Source organism: Lacerta agilis, chromosome 9 (genome assembly GCF_009819535.1).
Source record: "Lacerta agilis isolate rLacAgi1 chromosome 9, rLacAgi1.pri, whole genome shotgun sequence".
NCBI lineage: Eukaryota > Metazoa > Chordata > Lepidosauria > Squamata > Lacertidae > Lacerta > Lacerta agilis.
This window is the reverse complement of record NC_046320.1, coordinates 21336698-21363529: the sequence shown is the minus strand read 5'-3', so window position 1 is coordinate 21363529 and position 26832 is coordinate 21336698. Positions and strand designations below refer to the sequence as shown.

The following is a 26832-nucleotide window of genomic DNA, read 5'->3' as shown; positions in this document are numbered from 1 at the left end:
TATGCAGGTTTGGCCAAAGCCACCAAAGAAAGATTCGGTGTCTGTCGTCAATTGGGGAAAAGGGTAAAGGTTTCAGGATTTTTTAATTTCTGTCAGTAAAACACGACAAGGGTTTCTTATTTTATGTTTAGACAACATCCTTGGTTTGGTTTCCTTTATTACTAAAAGATAGCGCAGGAGGTTACAAGTGATTCCAGTTCAGATTCGAGGCATCCATTCGTTTTCGAGGCATCTATTTAGTTTTGAGGCATCCACTTACTCACGCACCTTCGGAGTCATTTTCCGTCTTACTCAGCAACCTTCAGATAGTGAGACTTGGCCGGCGCCCGTGCCCATATGCACGCGGAACGCTGGCCGCTTTTTCCCGGCAACTGGTACCTCGTGCGTGGGTAGTTTACACTCACGCATGGGGAGCTCCAGCACCGAACCCCGGCAAGTGGTGCCTTCTCTGAGGCATAACGAGTCGGAACCGCTTCCACGGAGGCTCCGGTGAAAGGCAACATATCGGAAGTGGCTCGGAAACAACTATTGAGAGGTGAGGCATAACGGCCCGGTTCACCCAGGATTTCGCTGCAGTAGCGCGAATCCACCGCTTGCCCAAAGTAGATTAGAGGTCTAAATTGCGTGCGTATTTTACCCCACGGGGTCCCCGGGTGGAGCGGCAAGGGTTTTGGTTTAAGCCTACGGGCAGGTAGAATCTTCCCGATAAAGCCTACGGGTGGGAAGGAGGTTTTTCGGTGAAAGCCTACGGGCAGGGTAGAATCTTCCCGATAAAGCCTATGGGTGGGAAGGGTTTTGGCAAAAGCCTACGGGTGCCAGGTTTTTCGGTCAAAGCCTACGGGTAGGGCCGGTGAAAGCCTACGGGCAGGGTAAATTCTCCCAGGTAAAGCCTACGGGTGGGGGAGGAAGTTTTTTGGCAAAAGCCTACGGGTGCCAGTAACGCCTACTGGTGGGAAAAGTAAAGCCTACGGGTCGCCTATGGGTGGGAAAAGTGTTTAGATATGGGCTCCTCACTCTCATCTGCTCAATTTAAGTTTTGCGAAGATTTATTGTACCTCCTGAAAAAGAATGGTCACCCTGTCTCTGAATCGGAAATAGAGCTTTTAGTTAAAACTATTGGGGAAGTTTGCCCTTGGGTTCCTAAAGAGGGAACGAAAGATTTAGCTTCATGGGAAAGGATTGGAGGGGAATTCATGGCCAGTCCAAAAGTCGGAATTCCTGTACAATTAGTATGGAGCAAAGTAAGAACCTGCCTTCAGCAGATCGCTCCAAGAAATATTTTGCATGATGGAACTGTAAACTGGGCAACACGAAAGCTCATACCAATAACAAACTTAGTTGGTCTCTAAGGTGCTACTGGGAGGATTTTTTAAATTTTTGTTTCGACTATGGCAGACCAACACGGCTACTTACCTTCACCAAGAAAGATACAGTAAGTTTGAAAATTACTGCTAACAGGTAATACTGGAGCACTTAGCAACAAACCTTTCTTCTAACATCAGTCCATAATAGAATTTTTTTTAGTAGTAGTAACAAAATCACTTCCCATAGCTATAAAGCCACATTGGCATTTACATTTGCCAGACCCAACACAGCAATTCCTCTTTTCTTAAAGATAACTCAACTGATCAGATGCAATGCTCAATCAGATGCAGGGGTTGTGATTTATCACCTTTAAGGCTTATCAGCCACTGGTGGGCTCTTTCCTCTCAGTCTTTCCTGGTGGCAACCTCCAGGCATCCTCGATTCCCTTCCAGGTTTTTTAGACGCTAATCAGGAAATACAAAACTTTCGGTGATCTTACCAAGTGTTCAGTCAGCAATTTAATTAAAAACACCAGAGCATGAACATCCTACCAAGTACATCTTCCAGAGCTCATTGGCTAGGAAACAGATTTAAAATTGGCATCATCATAAAAAAAAAAAATTACTATGCTCGCTACCAGTGCAATTTTTTTTCGCATGGTCAGACTTGCTCACTAATGCTGCACATGAAAATAAGCATAATTACTTAATTTGAGCATCACAGAGTGGCTCTAGCCCCTTGACCTCCTCATGCAGTTTAGCCCTGCCAAGCCCTCCAGATACATGACAAATCTCTCACCCTATGAGCTTGAGAAATATTAGTTACTCTAGAGATCTTCCAGTATCTCTAGAATTGCTTTAAGGATGAGCCTTTCTTCGAATCATAGCATTGCAGAGTTGGAAGGGACCACATTTATTTCAAACCCCTGCAATCCAGGAATATTTTTGCCTAAGCTCGAACTCAAACCCACAACCCTGAGATTGAGTCTTATTCTTTTCCACAGCTCCATATACAAAGCTCTTCCTCTCTTTTTTCTTTTTCTTTTTTTACATATGTTCAATGATCCTGAGTGAACCACCAGTGGGGACTTCAATTATGTGTGCACTCTGCTTCCAGGTAAGTTCTCCCCAGGGGCGTAGGGAGCCCGGGGTGGCAAATGCGGGGGCACCCCCCTGGGGGCGGGGCGCCACTCCCTAGCACACACGCGCTCTGACGTCATGGCGCGCACGCAGCATTCCAGGGGGCTGCGCATGTGCGGACATGCACAGTCCACCCAAGATGGTGGGTGTGAGCAGCCGGCACCCCTCCCGACCGTGCGGCGGCGCAGCAAGTTTTCACGCACTGCAGCCTTAAAACTTGCCGTGCCATTGCACGGTCGGGAGGGGTGTCAGCCGCTTGCGCCCACCATCTTGGGTGGCGGGCGCAAGCAGCCGGCACCCCTTCTGTGTGGCGGCACGGCAAGTTTTAAGGCTGCAGTGCGTGAACAGCCTATTCACACGCTGCAGCCTTAAAACTTGCCACGCGCCGGCAGCTGAGCCTGAGGTCCCTCCCCCCCCCCCAATAATTAATGGACATTGCCATTCAAATGGTGTGTTTGTGCCATGTCATGTGATCAATTATGTTGGGCAGGACTTACCCGGGTCTCCCAAATATTTTATTCAAGTTGGCACCCCTGTGTACTAGTGATGGACACAGCCAGAAGTAAAAGTGGATAAAGCAATTAATGTTAATTTTACCTTTGTACAGTCAGTTTCTTTCTATGCACACTGACACATCCCTGTCTGCCCTGCATCCAAGCACACATACACACCCCCAAAAGCATTATCTGAGTTTAAGGACCTATTCAACCAAGCATTAACACTCAAGGAAGATGCAAAGCATGGTCTGGGGGAGAAGGTGTGTTTCTGGGGAGAGTCCAGAGAGGTAAAGTTAAAAGGTAAAGGACCCCTGGATGATTAAGTCCAGTCAAAGGCGACTGTGGGGTCGCGGCGCTTATCTCGCTTTCTGGTCGAGGGAGCTGGCATTTGTCCACAGACAGCTTTCTGGGTCATGTGGCCAGTATGGCTGAACCGCTTCTGGAACAACGGGACACCATGATGGAAACCAGAGTGCATGGAAACACCGTTTACCTTCCTGCCACAGTGGTATCTATTTATCTACTTGCACTGGCATGCTTTCGAAGTGCTAGGTTGGCAGGAGCTGGCACCGAGCAACGGGAGCTCACCCCGTCGCGGGGATTCGAACCGCCGACCTTCTGATCGGCAAGCCCAAGAGGCTCAGTGGTTTAGACCACAGTGCCACCTGCATCACATTTGGCTCCCAGTCCTGGACTTTCCCCCCACACCTTTGGTCTGTAAAATACAGCTCAGGACATTTCCATTTCTTCAACCTGAAAAGAGACTGTCTTCGCAAAACCAGGAATTGGTGGCAACACTATGTTCTGTGGAGCATCTAAAACCCACAGGCGGATACAAGATCATGGGAAGTGAACCTTTAGTCCCGGGTGCCCAGAGTAAACTTTTTATTCATTTACATCCTGACAGATTCCCCCCCCCCCACAGTTAATTACTGGTGAAACTATAGGGTCAAGTTCAATCTTTTGGCCTTATCCAAATGTATAGGAAGACCAAGGAGATACAGGCAGATATGTTTATCTTCTCAGGGCACGCTGTCTGCAGTGGGTCGTGTGCCAGATGTAGCCACAGCTGCAGGAAGTTGTTTATTTGGCCTCCTGACCTTTAAGAAGTGTCAGGAGATGGTAAAATCATGTTTTTTTTATTGCTGATTTCTCCTCTGTAATGAGAACCTTCTGGCAATCAGTTACAAACATATCAAAACGCATAAGGAGGTCAAACAACTACAGTTGAAGAGATCTGTAATCCAATAATGTCCTTAACAATGTACTTGCTACAGTGATTTATAACAGAGGCCCATAATGGTTGCTGTTTCACCATGGACATTTGTTTAAGTGATAAGGAGTTGGAACACTTGTATTATTAAGGGTGGAAGTACATGTTATAATAAAATGTGGCATTGCCACTGAAAATATCTCCACCCTGATGTTGAATTCTTCCGCTCCTCCTCCACAACTTGTGGCAAAAGTTACCTCATGTTTTGACCTCATCATCTTGTGCATATCCCAAATCTTCCAACATTTCTCTGATGAAAATAGGGCTGTCTTATTCTGTTGTTGTTGTTGTTGTTGTTGTTGTTGTTGTTGTTGTTGTTTTATATCCTGCCCATCTGACTGGCTTGCCCCAACCACTCTGGGCGGCTCCCAACATATATAAAAACAGAATAAAACATTACACATTAAAAAAAACCTTTCCTACACAGGGCTGCCTTCAGGTGTCTTCTAAAAGTTGTATAGTTACTTATCTCCTTGGCTCGGGGGTCGCATAACTCCATAGCTTCCAACTTTTCTCCGATGAAAAGAAGGACGTCCTAAGGAAAAGCGGGACATTCCGGGATCAAATCAGAAATCAGGACAGCTTCTGTAAATCATGGACTGTCCCTGGAAAATTGGGACACTTTGATAGCCCCATAACGCACTGTGCTGCTCTAATACTTGAATCTTCAAGAACATATTCATACGTCCTTCACTGACGTTTTTACTGCAGACTTTTGATTGCATTTCTGCTCCGTGTTTACTTCAGTGGGAGTTAAGCAGCTGAGGGGTGTCCAGGATTGGAATCTTGGTCTTGACTTTCCCTCACTTATTACAATTATTATTATTATTATTATTATTATTATTATTATTATTATTATTATTAAAAGTAGATACAATGGAGGAGGAGGGGTGAGCTATTTTTCTTAGAAAGCAAAGTGAAAGGCTGTTTAAAATGTAATTGTTTCTTCCTTTCATTCCCAATATGGGCAAAAGGATAAATGCAGGTGTGCAATACGGTGTCAGATGTGTACACGGGGTTTTACAGAACAGTGTAAGGCAAACAGGTTCCTGACCTCAAGGGCCCTTCACTTTAAATGTTGACAGCAAGGGAAACACCAGAAGGGAAGACTGATGGCAAGCACAAGAATAGCAAACCGATTGGAGGGGATGGGGTAATGGCAAGAATATTCAAATGAATTTTCCTTCAATGAGAAAAGCAAAACTGATTTTGCCATGCTCTCTAATTTCTTACATCTCTACATAGGCCTTTATGAACCATTCCATGCTACCTACACCTGGGGGTTGGGGATCTGGCAAGTGCAAATGTGTAAGGACCAAAAAGACTCATTTATTCCCCCAATCCCAGTGCAGTTTTTGCATACGAAGTAGTCACATAACATGCCATGAGCAGGATCCTAAATTACACCGGAACCAGCCTAACTGCATAGATTCACTGTCTCTATATTAAGGGCACAAGTCTGGAGCAAAAGGATTAGGCTACCTACAAACGGCATAGATCTATCAACCTTATCACTCAGGAGAAACGGCATTCATGTCATTAGCTTGAAGTTTCTGAAAATAACCACTTCCTTCCTGAAAATCAATCCCTTCAGAAACCTGTTAAGCCTTAGATTTGTTATGACATTTCACCGAAATCTCAAAGGTTCCGTTGCTTTTTTTTTCTGTCAGTATCGGCATGTTAATGGGAAGTCGGTGTGATCAAACAAAAAAACCACCTCTGCTTCACACGTGACTGTGATTATCAATATAGTATCTCCAGATCTACAATGACAAAATAGTTTTAAAAGATTTTCATGCGAGCATTTTCTATGTCGGAATGTATCTGAAGACGCTGAAAAACTTGGTTCTCTCTCTCCTGTACATGGCATTTGCCTTCATTAAGCTGCCTAACTATGCTGAATTTATTGGGTTAGCTCCTGGGATATGATTTCATAAGTCCTAAATCCCAGCCTTTCACAGTAGCAGCTCTAAGACACATTTATTAGGTGTACATGATAACATTACAGCACTAGAAGCACTTAAGGATTCACACAGATCTCCGTAAAAATGTAGAAATCCTGGAAGATCTGAGATCGAGTTAGTGTGTTATTCCAGTGGAGGTTAACTGCCCTCAGCCGGGACCTGCCTGCTTGCCTGCCTTCTTTTGTATATAACAGAAGGGTGGCACTGTACAACAAATAACACAATGCCTAGGTTTAAGGACGGATTCTGATCTTTCAATTTTCAGCAACGCCCTGTGCAAGGTCAAGATTTGGTGCCCCCATCTCTTGCTTTCCATTCTGCTCAGTTCACTGCATTTGTAGTTGTGACGCCCTGCAGTATCCACTAGGCTTGACACCCAGTGCGGATGGAACCAAACTGCCCTAAAATATGCCTCTGACTGGGGCAGAATATTGCCTACTGTTGGTCCCTAGTGGCTAGCTTTCAGAAGCATGCTGCTCAATTGGGAGCAAGCCTTACTCCATGTTCACCCCCTGAACTCCACCCTTCTCTCTCTCTCTCACACACACACACTTATCCAACAACCAACATAAAAAGAGAATTCCAAAGAATCTCCTGAACTTCCCTCCTCTCTTTTGTGGGTCTTTATATTAACCATTTCCTCCTGCATCTTTTCTATTAATCCAAATCTTTTAAATCCCGTTTTATGCAAAATTCAACATTGAATGACAAGGGTTATTCCAATCCTACTAATGATTTTAATTGTTTACAGTAGTTTTTAAGGTGAATTATGTATTTTCCCCATTCCTTATTCAAATTTTGGTCTTCCTAGTTTCTGATTGCATGACTAGGTGTCGACAGCCCCAGCCCCCAGGGATCACAGGAAAGGAATAAAGACTCCCACAATGTGTTATGGAATTAAATTAGGCCACAACTTTATTAAACTTCTGAATGTAGGAAGACCTTGGCTTAGGACTTGGGCATGTACCCCTCCCAGCCCCCCAGCTGGGGGAACTTGGGAACATTAGAGTAAATGGGATATGGGGGTGCACTGCGAGACGTATGTGTAGCAGGCAGCCCAGCCCATATCCCCGCACACAGGGTAGTTCATAAAAAAATTATGGGGGGAAATGGGGCTCTGTCGCAGCACCCCACCCCAACAGCCAGTCCTGCGTACTTCAGAACAAACATGCAAAGGATTGCACTGTCATTTCTTCGGTAGGTGTGCCAAAGCACAAATCCCTTGGGTTAATAAAATCATGGGTGCACTGAAAGTCAACTGTCCTCCACCATCTAACCCTTTCGCCCCCCCCCTTGCCCCCGCATGGTGTGGCACAAGCTGCTCACTAGCCTATCCTTGCATGAAACAGCCCATAGATCTGCACATGCTCAGACCAAATCGGTACACGTAGCTATGCGCTCAAGACAGTCAAGTATATTACTGAATGGGTCGGTCTCTTTGGAGCAAGAAATATGAGTGCTGCTGAATGAGATCAAAAGGCGTCTCAGCATGCACAATTGACCTCGATGGTGGCTGAGGATAAATCAAGGCCGCTACTGAGTCTCACCTCACTTCATACAGCTGTCAGCTCTAATTGTCCATGCCGCTGAACAAATTGACGTGTCAGGGAGCAGCGTCGTTTCATCCTCCTACTGCGAGGACACCTCACAAAAGCAGTTACGTGGCAGGGGAAAAACCGAACGTTGTGGCACACCTTGTTGTAAGGAGAAAAGGAGGAGAGAGAAAGGCAACAGTGGCCTTTAACCAGCTGCCTGCTAGCTGCGGACTGACATGTCATAGTTTGTCTTGCCATGTATTAACAGATTCTGTTCCAGCTTTGCAGTATGCTAGCCAGAATGGTAGATACAGAGGTTTTGAGAAGGGGCTAGGAGGAAGGAAGCAGCCCTCGGGGCTTGAAGGTTGTTTTGTAAAAACAACAACAACAGGGTATTAATGCCTAAGGCTGCACACACACAGCATATGTTGAAAGGACACTGAAAGCAGATTATTTCCACCAGGGGGTCTTGGGAACTGTAGTTTGTTAAGGGTGCTGAGGATTATAGCTCTGTAACTACATTTCCCAGGATTCTTAGGGGGGCATGCTTTAAATGTATATGTAGCCACACATAGGCTACAAACTAGAGCTATCCACTACTTGCATGCTCCTCAATACCCTCTAGACATCAAATTATCTCTCTCTCTCTCTCTCACACACACACACACACACACACACTCACACACTATACTACAACTCTCCTTTGCTTGTCCAGAATACGCACTGGTTAAATACAACGTCTAAGTTTTGGTGCAACCCTGCCAATTTTAAATAGATAGAATATGCTTCCAGACAGGGACTTAATATTGTGAATGGATCATTTGTACATCGAGAATGGGTCACTGGCCATAGTTGTGTTCTCTTAACTTATCAGACTTTCCACAGATAGGATGAACCTGGCTCAGGGCTTGCCCATACCTGCAGTTGCCCCACACCTACAAAACATGGGTCTGAGCAGTTTTCTGCTTGGCTTGCACTTTATTGGCACAGGTCCAAGTAGCTTCCCCCTTGCTCCACATCTTTCCCAGGGGAAACCTGCTCTTTAGTGCTAAATCGGAGCAAACAGCAATCCAGAGGAAACCTGAATTGTTGTTTGTCCAACTGAGCACTAAAGAGTGTTTTTTTCCCCAGTGGACAAGCCCTTAAATAGGGCTGGATATAGGTCAGCATTTGAATGCCAATGACTGCAGTGTGTGCTGTGAAAAACCCGACTTGCACCAGCAACACCAATCCCATATTAAAGGCCTTTATGGAAAGACCCGGTCTTTGTTTTGAGTGCATACCGATTAATAAATACTATCTAAGAAGATGCTTTAATATCCCAGCTGTGCACAACCAAAATTGGCAACAGTGCTAGAGTTCCTTGAAGCATCTAAACTATACGGTCTAGCGATCGCGTGTTGCCAGGATCACTGTCCAACCGCAAGCTAACCTTGCTTTCCAGAACGTTTTATTTTTCCAGCTTTAAAATTCATAAAGCTAAAAATGTGGTTTACCATAAACACAGGGCTCAAGCAAAGCTCCTACGAACACTAAACTTGCCACAATTTGATACGTATCATTGCTAAATCAGTGTTGATGCCAGGAATAAACAATGGGAAGAGTATTTCATTGTGTGTCTATGAAGTATAAAAGAGGCCATTCCCCCAAATTTATCTTTTTCTTTCAGCAAGATTTTGAATTTAACTTTGCGACAGTGTGACCAAAAGGAAACGCTGTGTTTGGGCTTTGTAGAAAGTGCTTCCACTCTTGTAAGTTGGGACATGCAGTTTTTGCAGCTCTCCCCAACCCATTTAAGCCCCTTGTCTCCCACCTACCCACCCAAGCTGCTCCTGAAGCTCGCAGGATCCTCGATAATAGAATGGGATGAAGCACAGAGGATCACAGCAGGAGGGAGAGGAGACAAGCCAAATTTGAATGCCCCTATCTGCACAAGGAAAAGCCTTTTTGGCTAAGTCAGGAGTAGGGAACCTCTGCTCCATAAGTGTAATTAGTTCCATTAGAATTCAGAGATTGGCCCGCCAGGATGTTTGGGAAAATCACACCCTTCCCTGTCCTTTGGATGCAAGGAAGTTCAAGCCATGGATTGAAACTTCCAGGTTTCAGCTAAAAAAAATTCCTTCCAGTAGCACCTTAGAGACCAACTAAGTTTGTTCTTGGTATGAGCTTTCGCGTGCATGCACACTTCTTCCGATACACTGAAACAGAAGTCACCAGACTCTTATATATAGTGAGAGGGTGGGGAGGGGTATTACTCAGAAGGGAGGTGGGAATGGGTGATTGGCTGATAGGTGTGGAAAACCTGTTGACGACTGTTAACGACTGCAATAGGTCTTACAGGAAAAAGCAAGGGGTGAGATGGCTAAAAATAGCTTTATCATGTATAATGAGATAAGAATCCAATGTCTCTATTTAGGCCAGGTCTAAATGAGTTGCAATTCAGCAACTTCTCTTTCCAGTCTATTTCTGAAATTCTTTTGTAATAAGACAGCTACTTTGAGATCCCAAGACAGAATCCCAAGGCAGAGAAACCAGTAGGAGAACACTTCAGTCTCCCAGGACATTGTATACAAGATCTCAAAATAGCTGTCTTATTACAAGGAGGTCCAGGAAAATACGTTTCTAAGTTTTGTGTAACAATTGCAAACATCACGTCTTTCAGCTCTTTGCCCACCTATATTTCCCAACCCCTCAAAGCCAGTTGCAAGCCTCTAGCTCAAGGGTAGGCAACCTAAGGCCCGTGGGCTGGATGCGGCCCAATCGCCTTCTCAATCCGGCCTGCGGAGGGTCCAGGAATCAGCGTGTTTTTACATGAGTAGAATGTGCCCTTTTATTTAAAATGCATCTTTGGGTTGCTTGTGGGGCCTGCCTGGTGTTTTTACATGAGTAGAATGTGTGTTTTTATTTAAAATGCATTCCTGGGTTATTTGTGGGGCATAGGAATTCGTTCATATTTTTTTCTTCAAAATATAGTCCGGCCCACCACATGGTCTGAGGGACAGTGGACCGGCCCACGGCTGAAAAAGGTTGCTGACCCCTGCTCTAGCTGGTTTATTTCCTGTTGCCTGGAAATGAATATCTGCAAGGGTTAGTAAGGACAACTCTTAGCAAATATTTATTGATAATCATATTAACCCCCCCCCCCGTCCAAAAACAACAACAACACACATTTGCAATAAATATTTACAAAGCCATTGCATGAGAGGAAACACATGGGGATTTTTTAATATATATATATATAAAGCATAATAATAAGAAAGACAGGGGGGAAACCCACCCTGCTACTACAAAAACAAACTCCTAAGCAAGTACTTGGCAGACAGAGGTTGAAAACATTCGGCACATGCCAGGAAGGGAAGGACTACTTGCAGTGCAAACCTCCTATCTGCTGATCAGCCACAAAGGAAGCAGTGGGAGAACAAAAGTTCATGGGATCAGGACAGAGGCTAGAGGTGGGCGAGGAGAATTTACCCCACCCATATAGCCAAATGACTAAGAACATAAGAGTGGCCATGCTGAGTCAGGCCACTGGACCACTGACCATCTAATGCTGGCCAGACCGCTGTCACGGGGAAGTTCAAACTTAGGGCACAATGGCGGTATCCATCTTCTGCTGTTAATATCTCCAGGATCTGAGGTATACTGCGGTGGTGTTGAGACTTCAGGCTTGGGAACACAGAAATGCAGGAAGCTGTTTTGTACTGATTCACACCAACTGGTCCATCTAACTCAGTAATGTCTGCATTACTGGGAGCAGCTCTCTAGTGGTCTTCCCCAGATGTACCTGGAAATGCTGCGGATTAAACCTGGGACCTTCTGCATCCAAAGCAGATGTCCTGCCACTGTTCAGGCCTTCTACCAAAGCTTGTGGGATCCGCCTTGGCTTTGTGCTAAAACCATAAGATTGGAGTTAGAATTAGAGAAGACTGAGCTCAGGAATTTGTTCTAAGCGTCAGGACTGAACCAAGTCCACAACACAAAAATCCATACCTGGCTACACACCAAGCTTTCTTCACTTCAGCAGTAGAGTTTGGGGTGGTGTGTGGATTAATATTGCAGCTGCTATTGTTCAATTTTTGGGAATAGGGAATTCTTGCTCATCTACTGCAAATGACTTCGAAAGCTAACTTCTGCGTTGCACTGGTGTACTGCGACTCCACGATGAAAGCTATCCCTTTTTTCATTTTTTGGCATTCATGAACTCCAAAACCAAACTGAATGAAGACGTTAGTGACCATCTTGGGCTTCAAAATTGCATGGAAGAGCTTGCATCCGTACAGCTGTTTCCACATGGCAAGTCCCATCACACACACACAGCCCACTGAAGGGTAAAGGTAAAGGTAAAGGATCCCTAGGCGGTTAAATCCAGACAAAGGCGACTATGGGGTTGTGGCACTCATCTCGCTTTCAGGCCAAGGGAGCCAGCGTTTGTCCACAGACAGCTTTCCGGGTCATGTGGCCAGCATGGCTAAACCGCTTCTGGTGCAACGGAACACCGAGACTGAAGCCAGAGCGCACAAAAATGTCGTTTACCTTCCTGCCACAGTGGTACCTATTTATATACTTGCACTGGCATGCTAGGTTGGCAGAAGCTGGGACAGAGGAACAGGAGCTCACCCTGTCATGTGGATTTGAACTGCCAGCCTTCTGATCAGCAAGCCCAAGAGGCTAAGACCACAGCACCACCCTCTCTCTCCCTTTCTCCAGGGCATAAAGGGAAGGTGAATAGGCTTCAAGTTAGTGTGCATGAAGATTAAATCATTCTTACACAAGAAGAAGAAGAAGAAGAAGAAGAAGAAGAAGAAGAAGAAGAAGAAGAAGAAGAAGAAGAAGAAGAAGGCTGGGTTTCCCCACACTTTCCTCTGTCTTGAAGTACCTCTCAGAGTTGCTATTAGTTGCTGAAGGAGGTGGGTAAAAAGACAGACACTACATTCAGCTTGATTGGATGGCTCTAAGTTCTAGTATTATGAGAGAGGGAGAGGGGGAGGGAGATTCTCCGCATCCAGTTTCTGCATAAATTTAATATACCTCTATCATTTATCCCCCCCTTACTTGCCTCTCACCTGCTTTTTTAACTAAGGGAAATTTTCTGGTAAATATAATCATAGATCTTCCACATTACATCTAGTGTGGCTCTTAAATGTTTGACAGTAGGAACAAACTGGACAAAGCTGTTCATTGACACTTCTAGGAAATGCAGTTTTGGGGAAGGAAAGGGACTTGCTCTTTTTTCTCTTAGTCAAACACAAACAGCAGCAAAGGTATCAACTTGAAGCAAACCACCTTCTTAGCACCAAGTTCCTTAGCACTCCTTCCCCTGTACAATGGTACCTTGGGTTACAGACGCTTCAGGTTACAGACTCCGCTAACCCATAAATAGTACCTCGGGTTAAGAACTTTGCTTCAGGATGAGAACAGGAAATTGTGTGGTGGCAACAGGAGGCCCCATTAGCTAAAGTGGTACCTCAGGTTAAGAACAGTTTCGGGTTAAGAACGGACCTCCAGAACGAATTAAGTTCTTAACCTGAGGTACCACTGTATATTCTGAGAAGACCAGATACTGTCATTGTTGAGTATCCCAGGCAGAGGTCACACAAAGCAAAAGGAATCCTGTTGATAAGCTCCCAGCAAGAAAAATGTCATTTGGGGCTGAGAAAATGAGATACTCATACAACAGAAGGTAGTCTTTGGTGGAAGATGTCTAGATCCATGCCATGTATGAATGACAAACTATTTACTACAATAACTGGAGAAAAATATTCAGAAAGCTTGGTTCCAGCACCTCTCAGGTGAGCGCCATTGCCGTTATAAGACAACAAAGTTCATGGTGCATTCCGGCACCTTTTTTTCTAGAAAAATATCACTGGGAAAGATCCATAATCCAGTTTTTTTGTTGCTGCTAAAACTGGGCATATTGATAAGCAGAAAGAGGCCAAGGGGGTTGTGCAATTAAGGACCGCAAGTGATTGCAACATCTTGTGGATAAAGTGACATTTTTGGTGCCTCTCTGCATTTCACAAAAAGATTAGCAGGATCATATACAGTACATCTAGCTGATAAGTTCGCAAGGTTTACAGTTCTGTATATGAACCGCTGCCCTTATCAGAGACCTCTCCTTTCTAGACAGAATTTTAAAATAGGAGGGATCAAAGAGTTAGGTTGTTGTCGCTAGATGTTCCTGTCAGTATTGTCAATGGATTTTGATAGCAGAATAACAGTACAATGGAGCAGCACCTCTTCCTGTATAAAACAAGTTGTGCTCTGAATTCCTAAGCTAAACATCTCCTCCTTATGGCAGCTCCAACTCTCACATGAGAGTTAAAGCAGTGTTTCTGACAGTAAATATATAAATGTGCATCAGGTGGGCAGGATTATAATTATAAAGATCAGAGAAGGCATTGAGAGGGAATTTAACTCCATGCCTGCTCTGATCCCATTTGTCATCTTATACCTCCATGCAATTTGCATTTTTAAAACCTGCAAGTTTTTAACACCATGTCTAATTTGATCCTTAGTCTCTGCTAGCACTGCAAGGAAAGAAGCCACAGGCTAGAATTTAATTCCCTTTTCCACTAAAGATTCTCTGCATTAATTTAGGATGCAATGTTAATCTGTAAAGTACCAAAGGACTCATACTGTGGTCCAAGCTAGATATGATGGTGGGAATGAGACCCATGATTGGATCACTCTATGTTTTATTTTGGATATAAACTTTAAAGCAGTCAAGATTTATTGCAACAGCAGGGAAGGAATTGCATTGGCTGGGGTGCTTGGGGGCAAGGGGCTAATGCTATCTCCCCTTGAGGTTTCTGCAATTAACTTCATTCCACCTCCACTGCTATTAGTAATGGGAAGGGGAGATAGTTGCCTTCTGTAATCTGCATAATTTAAAGCTAGTTGTAAAAAATAAATTCCCGATCCATTGACCTACTGATAACAACACAGGTTTCAATCAACACAGGTTTTCCTTCTACAGCAACTGCAATAAAAATATAATAAATGATTAAACTAAATATTGGGAGAAGAGCAACTTGCGCCCCCCCCCCCCAGAATTTCAGTCCTGTATACATGAAGGAGAGTCTCCACCCCCATCATTCAGACTCTAGAAAACAGATACCAATAAATTATTTCTCAAACTGTACAGTACTAGCTTCCTTTTAAAATTCAAAGACAGGGATTTGGTACCATCTAGTGGTGAGGCATAATGCGTAGTGTCATTTATGCATCACCATACAACAGTACAAGACTTTTTTTTAGCGTATATTATATGAGCACCATTCATCTCAGCCACAAGGACTGTCCCAGGAAGAGGTGTCTATACCACATACTGTATAATGTTATCACTTATTAGGACTTCCCTTTTGAGATTAAAGGAAAGTGGGCTCTTTAGGGAAGTTTTTAATGTGTGACATTTTAATGTATTTTTAATCTTTGTTGGAAGCCGCCCAGAGTGGCTGAGGAAACCCAGGCAGATGGGCGGGATGCAAATAAATTTTTATTATTATTATTATTATTATTATTATTATTATTATTATTATTATTATTAAACAATGTGAGATGCACAGGATCCACTCATTGAATGCTGATGGATTGGAATATTCCATCTTCTCAGGAATGCTGAGTTTTCCAAACACATCTGTTACTAAACAAAGATTTAAAATGCAGGCTGCCATCTGGCAAAACATATAGAAACATGGGTAGGGGTTGTGAAGAGCAGATTATTGCAATGCACTTCATGTGGGGCTTTCCCTTGTGCTTGATCTGGAAACTGCAGCTAATGCAGAATCACAGTTGCGGAGACCCTTTCAGCAATAGGACACCTGTACTCAAGAGATCTGCACCAGCATGCAATTTGTTACTGTGCCAGTTTCAAGGTGTTTAATATTGGTACATATACTATCTTTTAGCGGCTTGGAATCCATTTAACTTGTGGGATCACACGCCTTACCCCATAGGTCATAGGCAGAGTCCAGAAAGCAGGATTGGAGAGTAGTCTGCTTGACCACTTCAGTCTGTGGAAGTGGCACAAAATACCGGTACTTGTTCTACGCTTCAAAAAAGGGTGTGTTTTTGTTTGTTTGTTTGTTTTAGTGTGGCACCACCTACACTTTCAGAATCCCTGCCTATTAACACCAGCAGCTGCATTCTCGGGTATTCTTTCTGGAAGCTGCTGAAATCGTTTTCGTCTGGGCAAGCCTTATTATTATTATTATTATTATTATTATTAATACCCTGCCCATCTGGCTGGGTTTCCCCAGCCACTCTAAGCTGCTATCCAGAAACCCCAACACATTTCAATCTCTTGTTAGTTGATGCTGTTTTTAAAGTCTTTTTTTTAAGTTAACTTGCTTTTATTTATAATGTTGATACTTCTTCTTCTAAACCAGGTAAGAGGTGACGTCTGGTTAAATAAATAAAATATGGATGGAGGTCACCTTCCCGGCTCTCTTTGTAAGTTGTTGGTTGTTGTTTTTCCTTCCTCGGGTTGAAAATAAAAATAAAAATAAGCGGATAGCAGTGAAGACAGAACTTCTTGCTCTCACCGGGCGGGCGCGCACCCCAAAACACAAAGAAACATCTTTCGTTACTCTTCACTTTTACTTATCTCTATGAGCTGAGCGGCGGGAACCTTACTTGGCGCTGTGAGTGATAAACGGAAACGCCAATTGAAAGCCGAACGGCGAAACGAATAGCAAATGTAAAGCTTTTAGAGGCGGGTCCAAGGGAACCTTACTTCAAGATGATTTGGCAGTTGTGTAGTATTTGAGGTGACGAACACCCCCTCATGTCTATTGGCTGGAGGAGGGGTAATAGCTGATTGGTGCCCGTCCTTAAAAAAAAAAAAAAAAACCACACACACACACCATGTGACTGGAGGGAACTAATAAGGAAATGTGAGGGCTGGTTGGCTTTTGCGGCTGCGCAGTTGCTGGAGCGATGGCTGAGCTCTGGCTGGTGCTGGCCGCCAGTTTCCTCGTGGCGCTGCTGACTCTGCGGCTGCCTCGTCTGAATCCCCCTCCCGGGAGCCCCTCGCTCAGTCTTGCGGCGGTCTTCCAGGATCTCCTCCGCTACGGCAAGACCAAGAGCGGCTACGAGCAGCGCCCGCCCCAGCTGCAGGTCTTCGACGTGCCTAAGAGGTGACCGAAGCGGCTCTATGAATCGGGTGTCAATGCAGTGTTCCTGGGCATGTGCAGAGTGCCTGATGAGACTCATGGAATTGTAGAGCTGGAAGGGAACCCGAGGGCCATCTAGTCCGGCCGGCCCCCTTGCAATGCCGGAGCAGGATGGATTTGATTTACATAAAATCGATTTAAATCACTAGTCAGTAAGACTTGATTTAAATCATTTTTTTAACAGAAAGACTCATTTTTTTCTGGTATAATCTTAATAGTTACAACCAGTTGAAGGTTTCGTTTTTGGAATAATAAATTTTCAGAGTAGTTTTTACAGTTAGATCAAAAATTACTGATTTGGTGATACTATTAGAAATACATAGATAATTATAAAATTATGGTGAGTTAACTGTTTATATTTGGACAACTTTTCTACTGTACTTTACTGGAAGGAGAAAAATGATCATTTCCTTAATAACAATTTAAACAATTTATGTACGGTAACTAAAACAATAACATCATAGCGTATGTATCCATGTTTGTTAACTGATGTGGTTAAACTTTAAAAAACAAAAAAACAAAACTTAGACTGAGTTTTAGCACACATGAAAAACTCAAATCCTTACAGTATTTCCTGATGTATAGCCATTGGACTATAATGTAACTTAAATAGAGAACTATCTTTAGAAAGATTTTTCCTCCAAAAGTATTTTATTTTAAAAATCCAATTTAAATTTTAAAAAACCCATTTTTAAAAATAATAATTTTAAAATCATTTATTTTTATCCACCCTGTTCCTGAGTAAGATGCATACAGTCACAGCCCATGCAGTATGTTTTGGACAAGATGAACAAAATTGTAATTGTAATTTCTTATTCAGGCAGAAGAATGAAAAAAAAAAACACCCAAGATATCGTTCCAAGCAACATGGACGAACGTAAAATTATGTTTTGAGTCTGCTGTTGTTCTAGAAATAGTCATTCAATTCAGTACAGTATATGGTCTTGCCAATCTCATTCTCTCTGAAATTAAGCCATGAACAAAGACATTAATTCTAGGCTGTGTGGGTGCTTGGCTTCCTATTGTTAAATGGGCAAAGCCCATAAACATGACAAAGGGGTATTTTGAAAGTTGCTACTTGAGATGGTGGGATGCGGGTGGCACTGTGGGTTAAACCACAGAGCCTAGGGCTTGCTGATCAGAAGGTCGAGCTCCCATTGCTCGGTCCTAGCTCCTGCCCACCTAGCAGTTTGAAAGCACATCAGAGTGCAAGTTGATAAATAGGTACCGCTCCGGTGGGAAGGTAAACGGCGTTTCCGTGCGCTGCTCTGGTTTGCCAGAAGCAGCTTTGTCATGCTGGCCACATGACCCGGAAGCTGTACGCCGGCCCTCTCAGCCAGTAACGCAAGATGAGCGCCGCAACCCCAGAGTCGGACACGACTGGACCTAATGGTCAGGGGTCCCTTTACCTTTACCTTTACATGAGATGGTAATAAACAGTATTGCCTTGGCAGTTAAGGAAGGAAGGAAGGAAGTGTTGGGGAAAAATATTTTTGTGAATAGGCCATGGCAAATGAAGGAAAAGCAACAGAAGGTTATAAAATAGGGAATATGGTTGTATGGAATAAAACAATAAGCTGTCAGTGCTTCCTTCTACAGGTGGTTCTATCACTTCTATATTGTGTCAGTGATCTGGAACAGTTTCGTGCTGCTGTTGCTTCTCCAAAGCCACCTTCTGTCAAGGCCCTTCCCTATTTGGCTTCAGGACTTCCTCAGCATTCTTGATGGAGTATCGCAGGACCAAGATGGAGGTGTGTCGACTCCTGATAAATTTATGTATTTATTAAATTTGTATACTCCCCTTCATCCAAAGATCGCAGGGCGGTTCACAACCTAAAAAGACAAAATGAGAACACAAACTACATTAAAATAAAATAAAAACAAGAACAAAGCAGTAACCCCCTTTCCCACAAACATATTTCAAAGGCCATAGAATATTTAATTGGCCAAAGGCCTGGTTGTAGAGAAACGTTTTTGGCTGGTTCCTAAAGATATAAAATGAAGGTGCTGGATGAGCTTCCCTGTGGAGAACATTCCACAAGCAGGGAGCCATTGCAGAACAGGCCCATTCTCGTGCTGCCATCCTTCAGACCTTTGTGGAGGGGGGTGGCACATGAAGAAGGGCCTCAGATGATGATTGCAGGGTCTGAATCAGTTCATATGGGGAGAGCCAGTGTGGTGTAGTGGTTAAGAGTGGTAGACTCGTAATCTGGTGAACTGGGTTCGTGTCTCCACTCTTCCACATGCAGCTGCTGGGTGACCTTGGGCTAGTCACACTTTTCTGAAGTCTCTCAGCCTCACTTACCTCACAGAGTGTTTGTTGTGGGGGAGGAAGGGAAAGGAGAATATTAGCCGCTTTGAGACTCCTTTGGGTAGTGATAAAGTGGGATATCAAATCCAAACCCTACTTCATAGTCAGTGGTATCGAAAGCCACCCAGAGGTTGAGGAGAATTAACAGGGTCACAGTTCCCCAGACTCCCTCCCAACAGAGGTCATCATACAGGGTGGCCAAAATTCTTTCTGTTTCAAAACCTCCTGAGACTCCCAAGAATCGTATGAACTGTTGCTTGTCATGGGAAAATAAAACCCCTGTGTTCTTGTGGGATCCTTTCCTCGGGGCTCTAACTGCTCCACTTAAACAGTGTCTTAAAACTCAAAACTATTTCCCCTGAACATTTATATCAGTGCATGTTATAATTTTTTTAACATATCTTCACAGTTGCACCACTGGCAGTAGAACGACTTCCTTTACTTCCCCCTATCATTTACAGATGCAAGTTTCCCTTGAGCACACATTTCAAGGTTTGGGTTCTCCTGGAACCGTACCACTTGAGAATGCAGGTGGAGCATTTTTTGTTTGAATACTCCTTCGTGTAAAAGAGAAACTCCTTGCATGTCTGAGAAATGGCTAGGGTGGGCCCCTTGTACAGTATCAGACACAATAGCTTTTCACAGGCAAGTAATTCGCCACTTAGATCATGCAGATGAGCAGCCTTGCACTTGAATCTCATAGTAGGTGGGTGTTTTGCAATTATGATGGAATACATTATTCGCTGCCCTGATGAGATGACCCAGATTTTTCATAAAGTCAATGAACAATTTTGAAAGAGCCCGATGCAATAATTGTTCTGCCGATATTGCTAAGTTCTTGGAATTCTTCATGTGAACATAACACAATGTGTGCGAGTGCTTGTTTTTGCATGCTGCTGTTCGTCTGTCTTTTAATGAGAATCTGGCATGTCCGATGAAGAGAGCAGTTGTTTTACACCGTAACCTGTGTTGGATTTCTAGGTGGTGAGTCCCTGTCTGTTTTCCTGGTTTGCCTCTTTGTCTGGTTGAACAGCTGTAGACGGCTAAAAGAGTGTCTTCACATCAGTGTGTTCTCAGGAGGTGTCATTCATATTGTACAGTACTGCTTTGGACTCTGTTACTATGTTCTGCTGGGCTTAACTCTGTTATGTCAAGTGCCATCCAATGTCCGGGAAGGTAAGTATCTTATTTAGCATCAGCATTTTATATAATGCTTCTCTGTATTCCATGGGAGTAGATTAGGCTGAAGCCTGGTCAGCACACAGCAAAATGGATCATACGAGTATAGAAAGCTATCAACTTAGAAGGATTTAAAAATGCTCCTTTTTTTCAAACGAAAACAAATCCAGAGTAACAGACTACTCCTAACATCACATCCTTGATCTGGTTTGGGGGCATCCTACTCTGAGATACATTGGGATGTAGCTTGCTGTTGAAAAACCACCCCAGAAGTATTTTTATTCAGTTTTTTTTTAATATAGCTCTGGATTAGAGATAAGTATCTTTTCACCTTAAAATCTGAGGTGTCCATTTGTTTTAGTTCTCAAATGCTAGCAATGCAAAGACTTGTTCAGTGTAGGAAGTCACAGGTCAAACGTAATCACAAGGATAATAAAGAATGCATTTACTAGGGCCAGCTTCTGTTCACAAATCAGTGTGTGAGCTTTCAGTTTACGCAGAACTCTTGCAGACTGGATTGAAATAGTTACTGAAGTAGAACTCTGTGGCACATACTTGCATGTAGTTTTGTGCAAATTTATGCCATACATGTTTTTATAAATATTTGTTTCTCTTATTGTAGACATGTTAATTACCAAGGCAAAATGCCTTTAGCTCTTTTTTTGGGGGGGGGGAAACAAACAAGAATCAGGAGCAGACAGGGACAGAGAGATTTCTGTTGCCTGTGTGAGTTCTGGGATAGTACATATTGCAGAGCTGGGATTTTCAACTAGTTCCTGTTGATGAATCACAGAAGTACACCATATTAAATTAGCTATAAGTGTCTGTAAGTTGTTGCTTCATTAAATTCCTTTGCTTTTATAAAAAAATGCCCCATTAGTTATCAGATCTACAGAAATATACAATAATTTAAGAATTTATTTCACTTCTGTGCAATGTTCCTTTAAGTCCGGGTTGGGGAACCAGTTGGACTACAGCTTCCATCATCTCTCACCATTGGCCATGATGACTGGACCTGGTGGAACTTGGAGTCCAAAAATATCTGGAGGGCCACAGGTCCCCCACCCCTGCTTTTTATGTATTGATTTGCCAGCCCTCCTAGCTGAAACACTACTTAATTTTTTGCCTCTTATGTTAGTTGGGGATATCATAGAAACTATAAGCATGACAGTATGCTAGATCTTTAGAATAAGGACTGTAGATAAGAATTTGATACTCCTCTGTATCTTGAACGTGGCGTTAAGAGTGTCGTCAAAGAGAAAAGCCTGAGCTAGCTGCTAGAAGAAATATAGATTCTGATTCTTTTAGCATCTAAACATACCCTCTTTCTGCATAATTCAGGGAAAGATCACCGACTGACTGTCTGCTGGTACCACATCCTTGGAGTCCTGATGTTCATTTGGGCCTCCGTTCATCAGCATAGATGTCATGTGATTCTAGCTAATCTTAGAAAAAATAAATCGGGTAAGATATTGTCTAGCTTTTGCTCCTCCATGTAAAAAAAAACGTTACAATACCTTGCACATCCATAATCTCCTTGCAAGTATTGTTGCTTTCCCCACAACAAATTAGATCAGTGCTGGTGAAAATGGGATGTATTTCAACATTATTCCTCAGCTAGACAAGGCTAACAGCTGTTTACTTTTTGCTATTTCAGGAAAAGTACTAAATTTGGACCACAGTATTCCTTTCGGCGACTGGTTTGAGTTTGTGTCCTGTCCGCATTACTTTGCCGAACTTCTGATATACCTGTCGATGGCCGTCATGTTTGGGTTTAACAATGTAACGTGGTGGCTAGTTGTGACTTACGTGTTCTTTAACCAGGCAGTGAGTGCCGTTTTGTGCCATGAATATTACCTGAGCAACTTCGAACACTATCCAAAGTGTCGGAAAGCCTATGTACCCTTTCTTTTTTAGGCTGTTCATCTTAACTTGGGGGGGAATGGAAATCTGTTTCTGGGTGTCAAGAGGCTGTTATAAGCAGAGGATTTGACTAAAACTGAATTGATGCAGATCAGTCTGAAATCCTTTTACCTCTTAGTTTTTAGAATGAACTGCTGTGGTATATGGAAACAACCAGTTTATGAATACTCAAAAGGAAGTAACATTGAGTTCAAAGTGGCTTACTTTCAGGTAAGCTCATTGAACACAGCAGAACTTACTTCTGAGTATGCCAAGATCATACTGTGAACAAAGAGATTCTGTGTGTGTCCTTCTCCCCCACCAAATGCTCAAACCTGAAGCCATATTTGTTACATATGGCCTTATTGAGAAGGAATTATTTACATAGTAAGAGTAAAGGGGGTACTATTGCTCATGTATTTATTTTTCTGCACTTGTTCTGTACAGCATGCAGAACTGAAAGAAACTGCTGCCCTTCAGTCCGATTCACGTATGCATGCACATCATTTGAATAATGAAATGATGAAAAATCATTTTAATGGCCATTGCGTCTGTGAATGGACTCTTTTGAAACACAGTGCTAATAGTTACTTGGAACAATTACCATGCATGTGTAAATTGGCTGTTCTTATTTCTACACTTGAAAATTATACTACCTTTCATTTTGAGATCAGAGTTTGAATATTTAGAAGCAGAAATCTCGACCGCAGCTTCCTATTCTGTAAAGCTTGAAGGCAAGGCACAACCTGGAAAATTAAATAACTCTGTTGCTGTCATTCCTTTATAAGAAAATTGTATGCGAGAACTGCTTCCTGTGGTATAGAGAATAACATTGTCGTGTTTCTCACAAACGCCTATGCTTAAATGGAGACTTTGCACTGTGTGAACCATTCTAGATAAGCGCATAGGTGTTCAGAATAATGCAAGTCTAGAAAATGTAGTTGCACGTCTTTGGTTTTGATCCAAAACTAAGGATACCACAGCCACGTGATGCAACAGTTTTCGGGGCCAGGCTTCCTGCCCCAATGCAACTTTGCAAGTTACAGCACCGGAAGATCACTGCAGACCCATGGCCATGCACAGTTATTTCCTAAGAATGTAAGGATTAGAAATTCTGAATTAAAAAAAGGGGGGGGGAGAAGCCGGTGGGGTAGAATATATTATGCTTTCAGCAACCTGTTAATGCTTGAGAAGCTACGTAACTGCATTGACGTTTCATAAAATAAGCCTTCCCAATAGCCTCACATACGTATTTCCTCCAACCAAACAAAATACGGTTCTGGGTAGCTCAGTTCATGTGCTCTACCTCATTCCAGCTACACTGCTTGTCTTTTTCAGCTCACAGTGAAGTGGGTCTCCTTGCACAAGGGTCTGGAAACCCCTGGTAATGGTTTTGAAAAAATGCTTTCAGAAATCCAGGTGTCCCATCGATGCTCTCCTAAGTACTGTTAATCTGAACATCCTGTACTCTACCCCCGCCATCACACACACACTCAATGTTGGAAGATGTGATCTTGGTTAACCCTGTTAATGTCTTTCACACCAGGGTAGTTGAACATATAGTACTAATGAATGTCATCTATTTTATTATTTATTTTCATATGAATTCGTGAAGATTTTCTTCATAATGTAACAAGCCCAAGAAAGCTAGGGAAAGACATTTGGTTCTCACAAACTTTTCTTAGGATCAAATTTTGTCTGGTATAGCAATGACTTATGTTTTATAAACTATTTAAAATGAATGGTGTTTATTTTATACAATTTTATCCATCTGTTGTATGTAGAATACCCAATGTAACATTTACATATTTAATAAAAAACCTGAACCACTGGTGTGCTTTGAAAGAAGCAATTTAATACTGTCCTGCTTATTTTCTTCAACCGCAATAGAATAACGTGGCAGAACAAAGTACTTAATGAAGTTATTAAAAACAACAACAACAACCCATATATACAGAAATTACCCAGAAAACTGTGAGCCGATTCTGGTGGGGAAAACAAAGTGCTGTTAAGAAAAGCTGGATACTGCAACAGTTAGCAGCATTACATATATAAAAATTTGCATATAATTGCACAATTCAATCTTGGGTTGTTACATATGAGGAAGAGCAAAGTGTTACACAGGCCACTGAAGCCCTGCCTTTTTATGCCTAGCAGTCCTGATGGGTAGCCTATGGGCTTCCACCCCACTCCTTGCCTTTCTTGCTATTTTATTAGGCCCATGGAATTTCTATAAATTTAATTAATATTAATAATAATATACTGCATTTGCAGACAGAAGCGTGAGAATCTTGTTGAAAGAGAGAACAAACTACAGTCTTGTGTGCAAAATTCTGTGCTTGGAACTGCCTCCCAGGACAAAGATACTTAATCTACAGTACAGGAAGTACTTTTTTGATTTAAAAAACAAACGAGGTGCCAGTACACTCCATATAAGTGTGTTGGGTGCCAGAGCAAAATAGCTGCCATGAGCTGGGGGGGAAGGGAAAGGTGCAGGTACCCTGAACTGGTGAATACTGACACACACACAAAAAGCACCACATACAAGACTGGAGAACTTGTGGCCTTCCAGATTCTGAACCACCATTCCCATCAGCCTGACCCACCATAGAAGGCGATGGGTTCTCCGTTTCTGCTTAAATAAATGCCCATAGGATTGTGCCCTAAGGTTGTAACTCCCAATGAATTCAGCAGAATTTCTGAGTATACATGCCAAGGGTTTTGCTGTTAAGATGGTTGAGCACCTGATGAGGATACTGGGCTAGAGCCTTGAGGCCTCTAGAGTAACTCACACCCTTTCCACATTTTCCAGAACCATTTCAAATCCAGTATTTTATTATTTCAAGTGGATGCCTTAAAATTTGTCCCCCCCAAAAACCCCAAAGTTCCCCAATCTCAGCTCAAAACGCCTAGTGACTCTACTTTGTCCCTTTCCCTTCCCTCTCCTAGAATAATGGAGAATGGTGATAATGACCAGTTGAAGACCAATGCTGCTCTGGAATTTTTAGTTAATGCATGTGGTTTGGTTAAGCCATTTATTTTACTATATTAAATATTTTAGTGATTAGCAGGCTGTAATCTATGCCATTTTATAGGCTCAACTGATACCATACAGTTGAGTCAAATGAGCTCATCACTCAGTAATGATGTGGACACTCTACCGCAGGATTGAGCCAAAAGATTTCCAGGTTAACCAGCTAATTGAATTCTATGTAAGTATCACAGTAGGACAAAATGGCTTCCAAGTGGTCTTTAATTTTCAAATTCAAATGTCTAAGGAGGTGTAATCTTAATAGAACAAGAACAACAGTAACACTTGGGGTTTTTGTTGTTGCTGCTGCTGCTGCTATGCGATAACTTCCTAAAAATAATCCAGCCTCGTTTTTATTTAATTCTCGTATACATTTGGCACTTCCAGTAACAAGAACTGGGCTGGGTTCCCAAAAGGACACCTGGCTTTGCTTCAAGGCTATTTAACCCTGGCAGCGTTTCTGGGTGTAAATCAACAGTCTTGTAAACAGAAAAAAATTACTGATTCTGTCAAGTTGTTTGGCTAAGGTTGGCAGGCAGAGATGTATGCCGAGACATCACCTTTCTGGTCAGAAATGTTTTGCAGCAGTAAGTGAACAATCCAGTGTGTCGCTCAGACTCTACATCTCCAAAATAAACCGTCAGGGAAGTTGCTGAAGTAACCAAGCTTTGTGTCGACATAGCACTTTGCGCTCCATAGCCAGAACGTCAGAGCTGCTGAGACTGCACTCATTGAACTGCATACTTCATCACAATACTGAACAGACAGTGATGTCAGTGGGGCTACTTTAGAGTAGGTAGAGTATTACTGATTGATTTACTGTCACCCCCATAACATGGGTTCTCTGGTTGGCTTGCACACAAACACACAAAATTAAAGTAGCATAAAGCAATAACAACTATGTAACAAGTCAACTAAAAAGAACAAGAACGCAATTTAAGCACATTGTTTAAAAACAGTAACATTTGCAGATGGATTGCGTAGCTGCTCACAAGTAGTAACCAAGGAGAATTTGAAGCCCAACCTACCTGTGTTTACCATGAGGTAAATCTCACTGGAAATATAATTCAATTCTAGTTATGAATCAATCATTTTATTTGTATGCCACCTTTCCAAAGTTAAAACTGCTCAAGGCGGCTTACAACGTATTAAAAAATAAAAAGCAGTTATAAATAATAAAACAAGATACAAAAAATTAGTATCAACAGCAACAATACCCCCTCCAACAAAAAACCCACAACAATGGCCCAGCTCAAGAAGAATAAATAAGCTGTTAGCATGCATCTGTTTGCATGCATATTTGAAATGTGCATTCCATGCAAAAGTGTGGTGCTGACAGGGTTCCTTATTCAGAGGTGCATTTATGTCCACAGTTCGCCATAAATATTTGTTTCTCTTATTTGCTGTACATGATGCAGATCTCCTTCAAAGGATCAGTGCAACTTATTCCAGCGCCGTTTCCCATTGCAAAAAAAGGGAAAGTTGACAGCTATGGCAGTTTCCCAATGCAAAAAAGGAAGGTT

General features: G+C 42.7%; 1 protein-coding gene across 1 annotated transcript; it reads left to right on the top strand.

Moving 5' to 3' along the window:
• Positions 1 to 16615: 16615 nt before the first annotated feature.
• Positions 16616 to 23406, top strand: SRD5A3 (steroid 5 alpha-reductase 3). Its single transcript, XM_033160529.1, has 5 exons — positions 16616 to 16850; positions 18486 to 18637; positions 20179 to 20373; positions 21718 to 21840; positions 22034 to 23406. Exons 1-5 carry the CDS (start codon positions 16651 to 16653, stop codon positions 22291 to 22293), a joined length of 930 nt encoding a protein of 309 aa, XP_033016420.1. The 5' UTR covers positions 16616 to 16650; the 3' UTR covers positions 22294 to 23406.
• The last annotated feature ends 3426 nt before the right edge of the window (positions 23407 to 26832 follow it).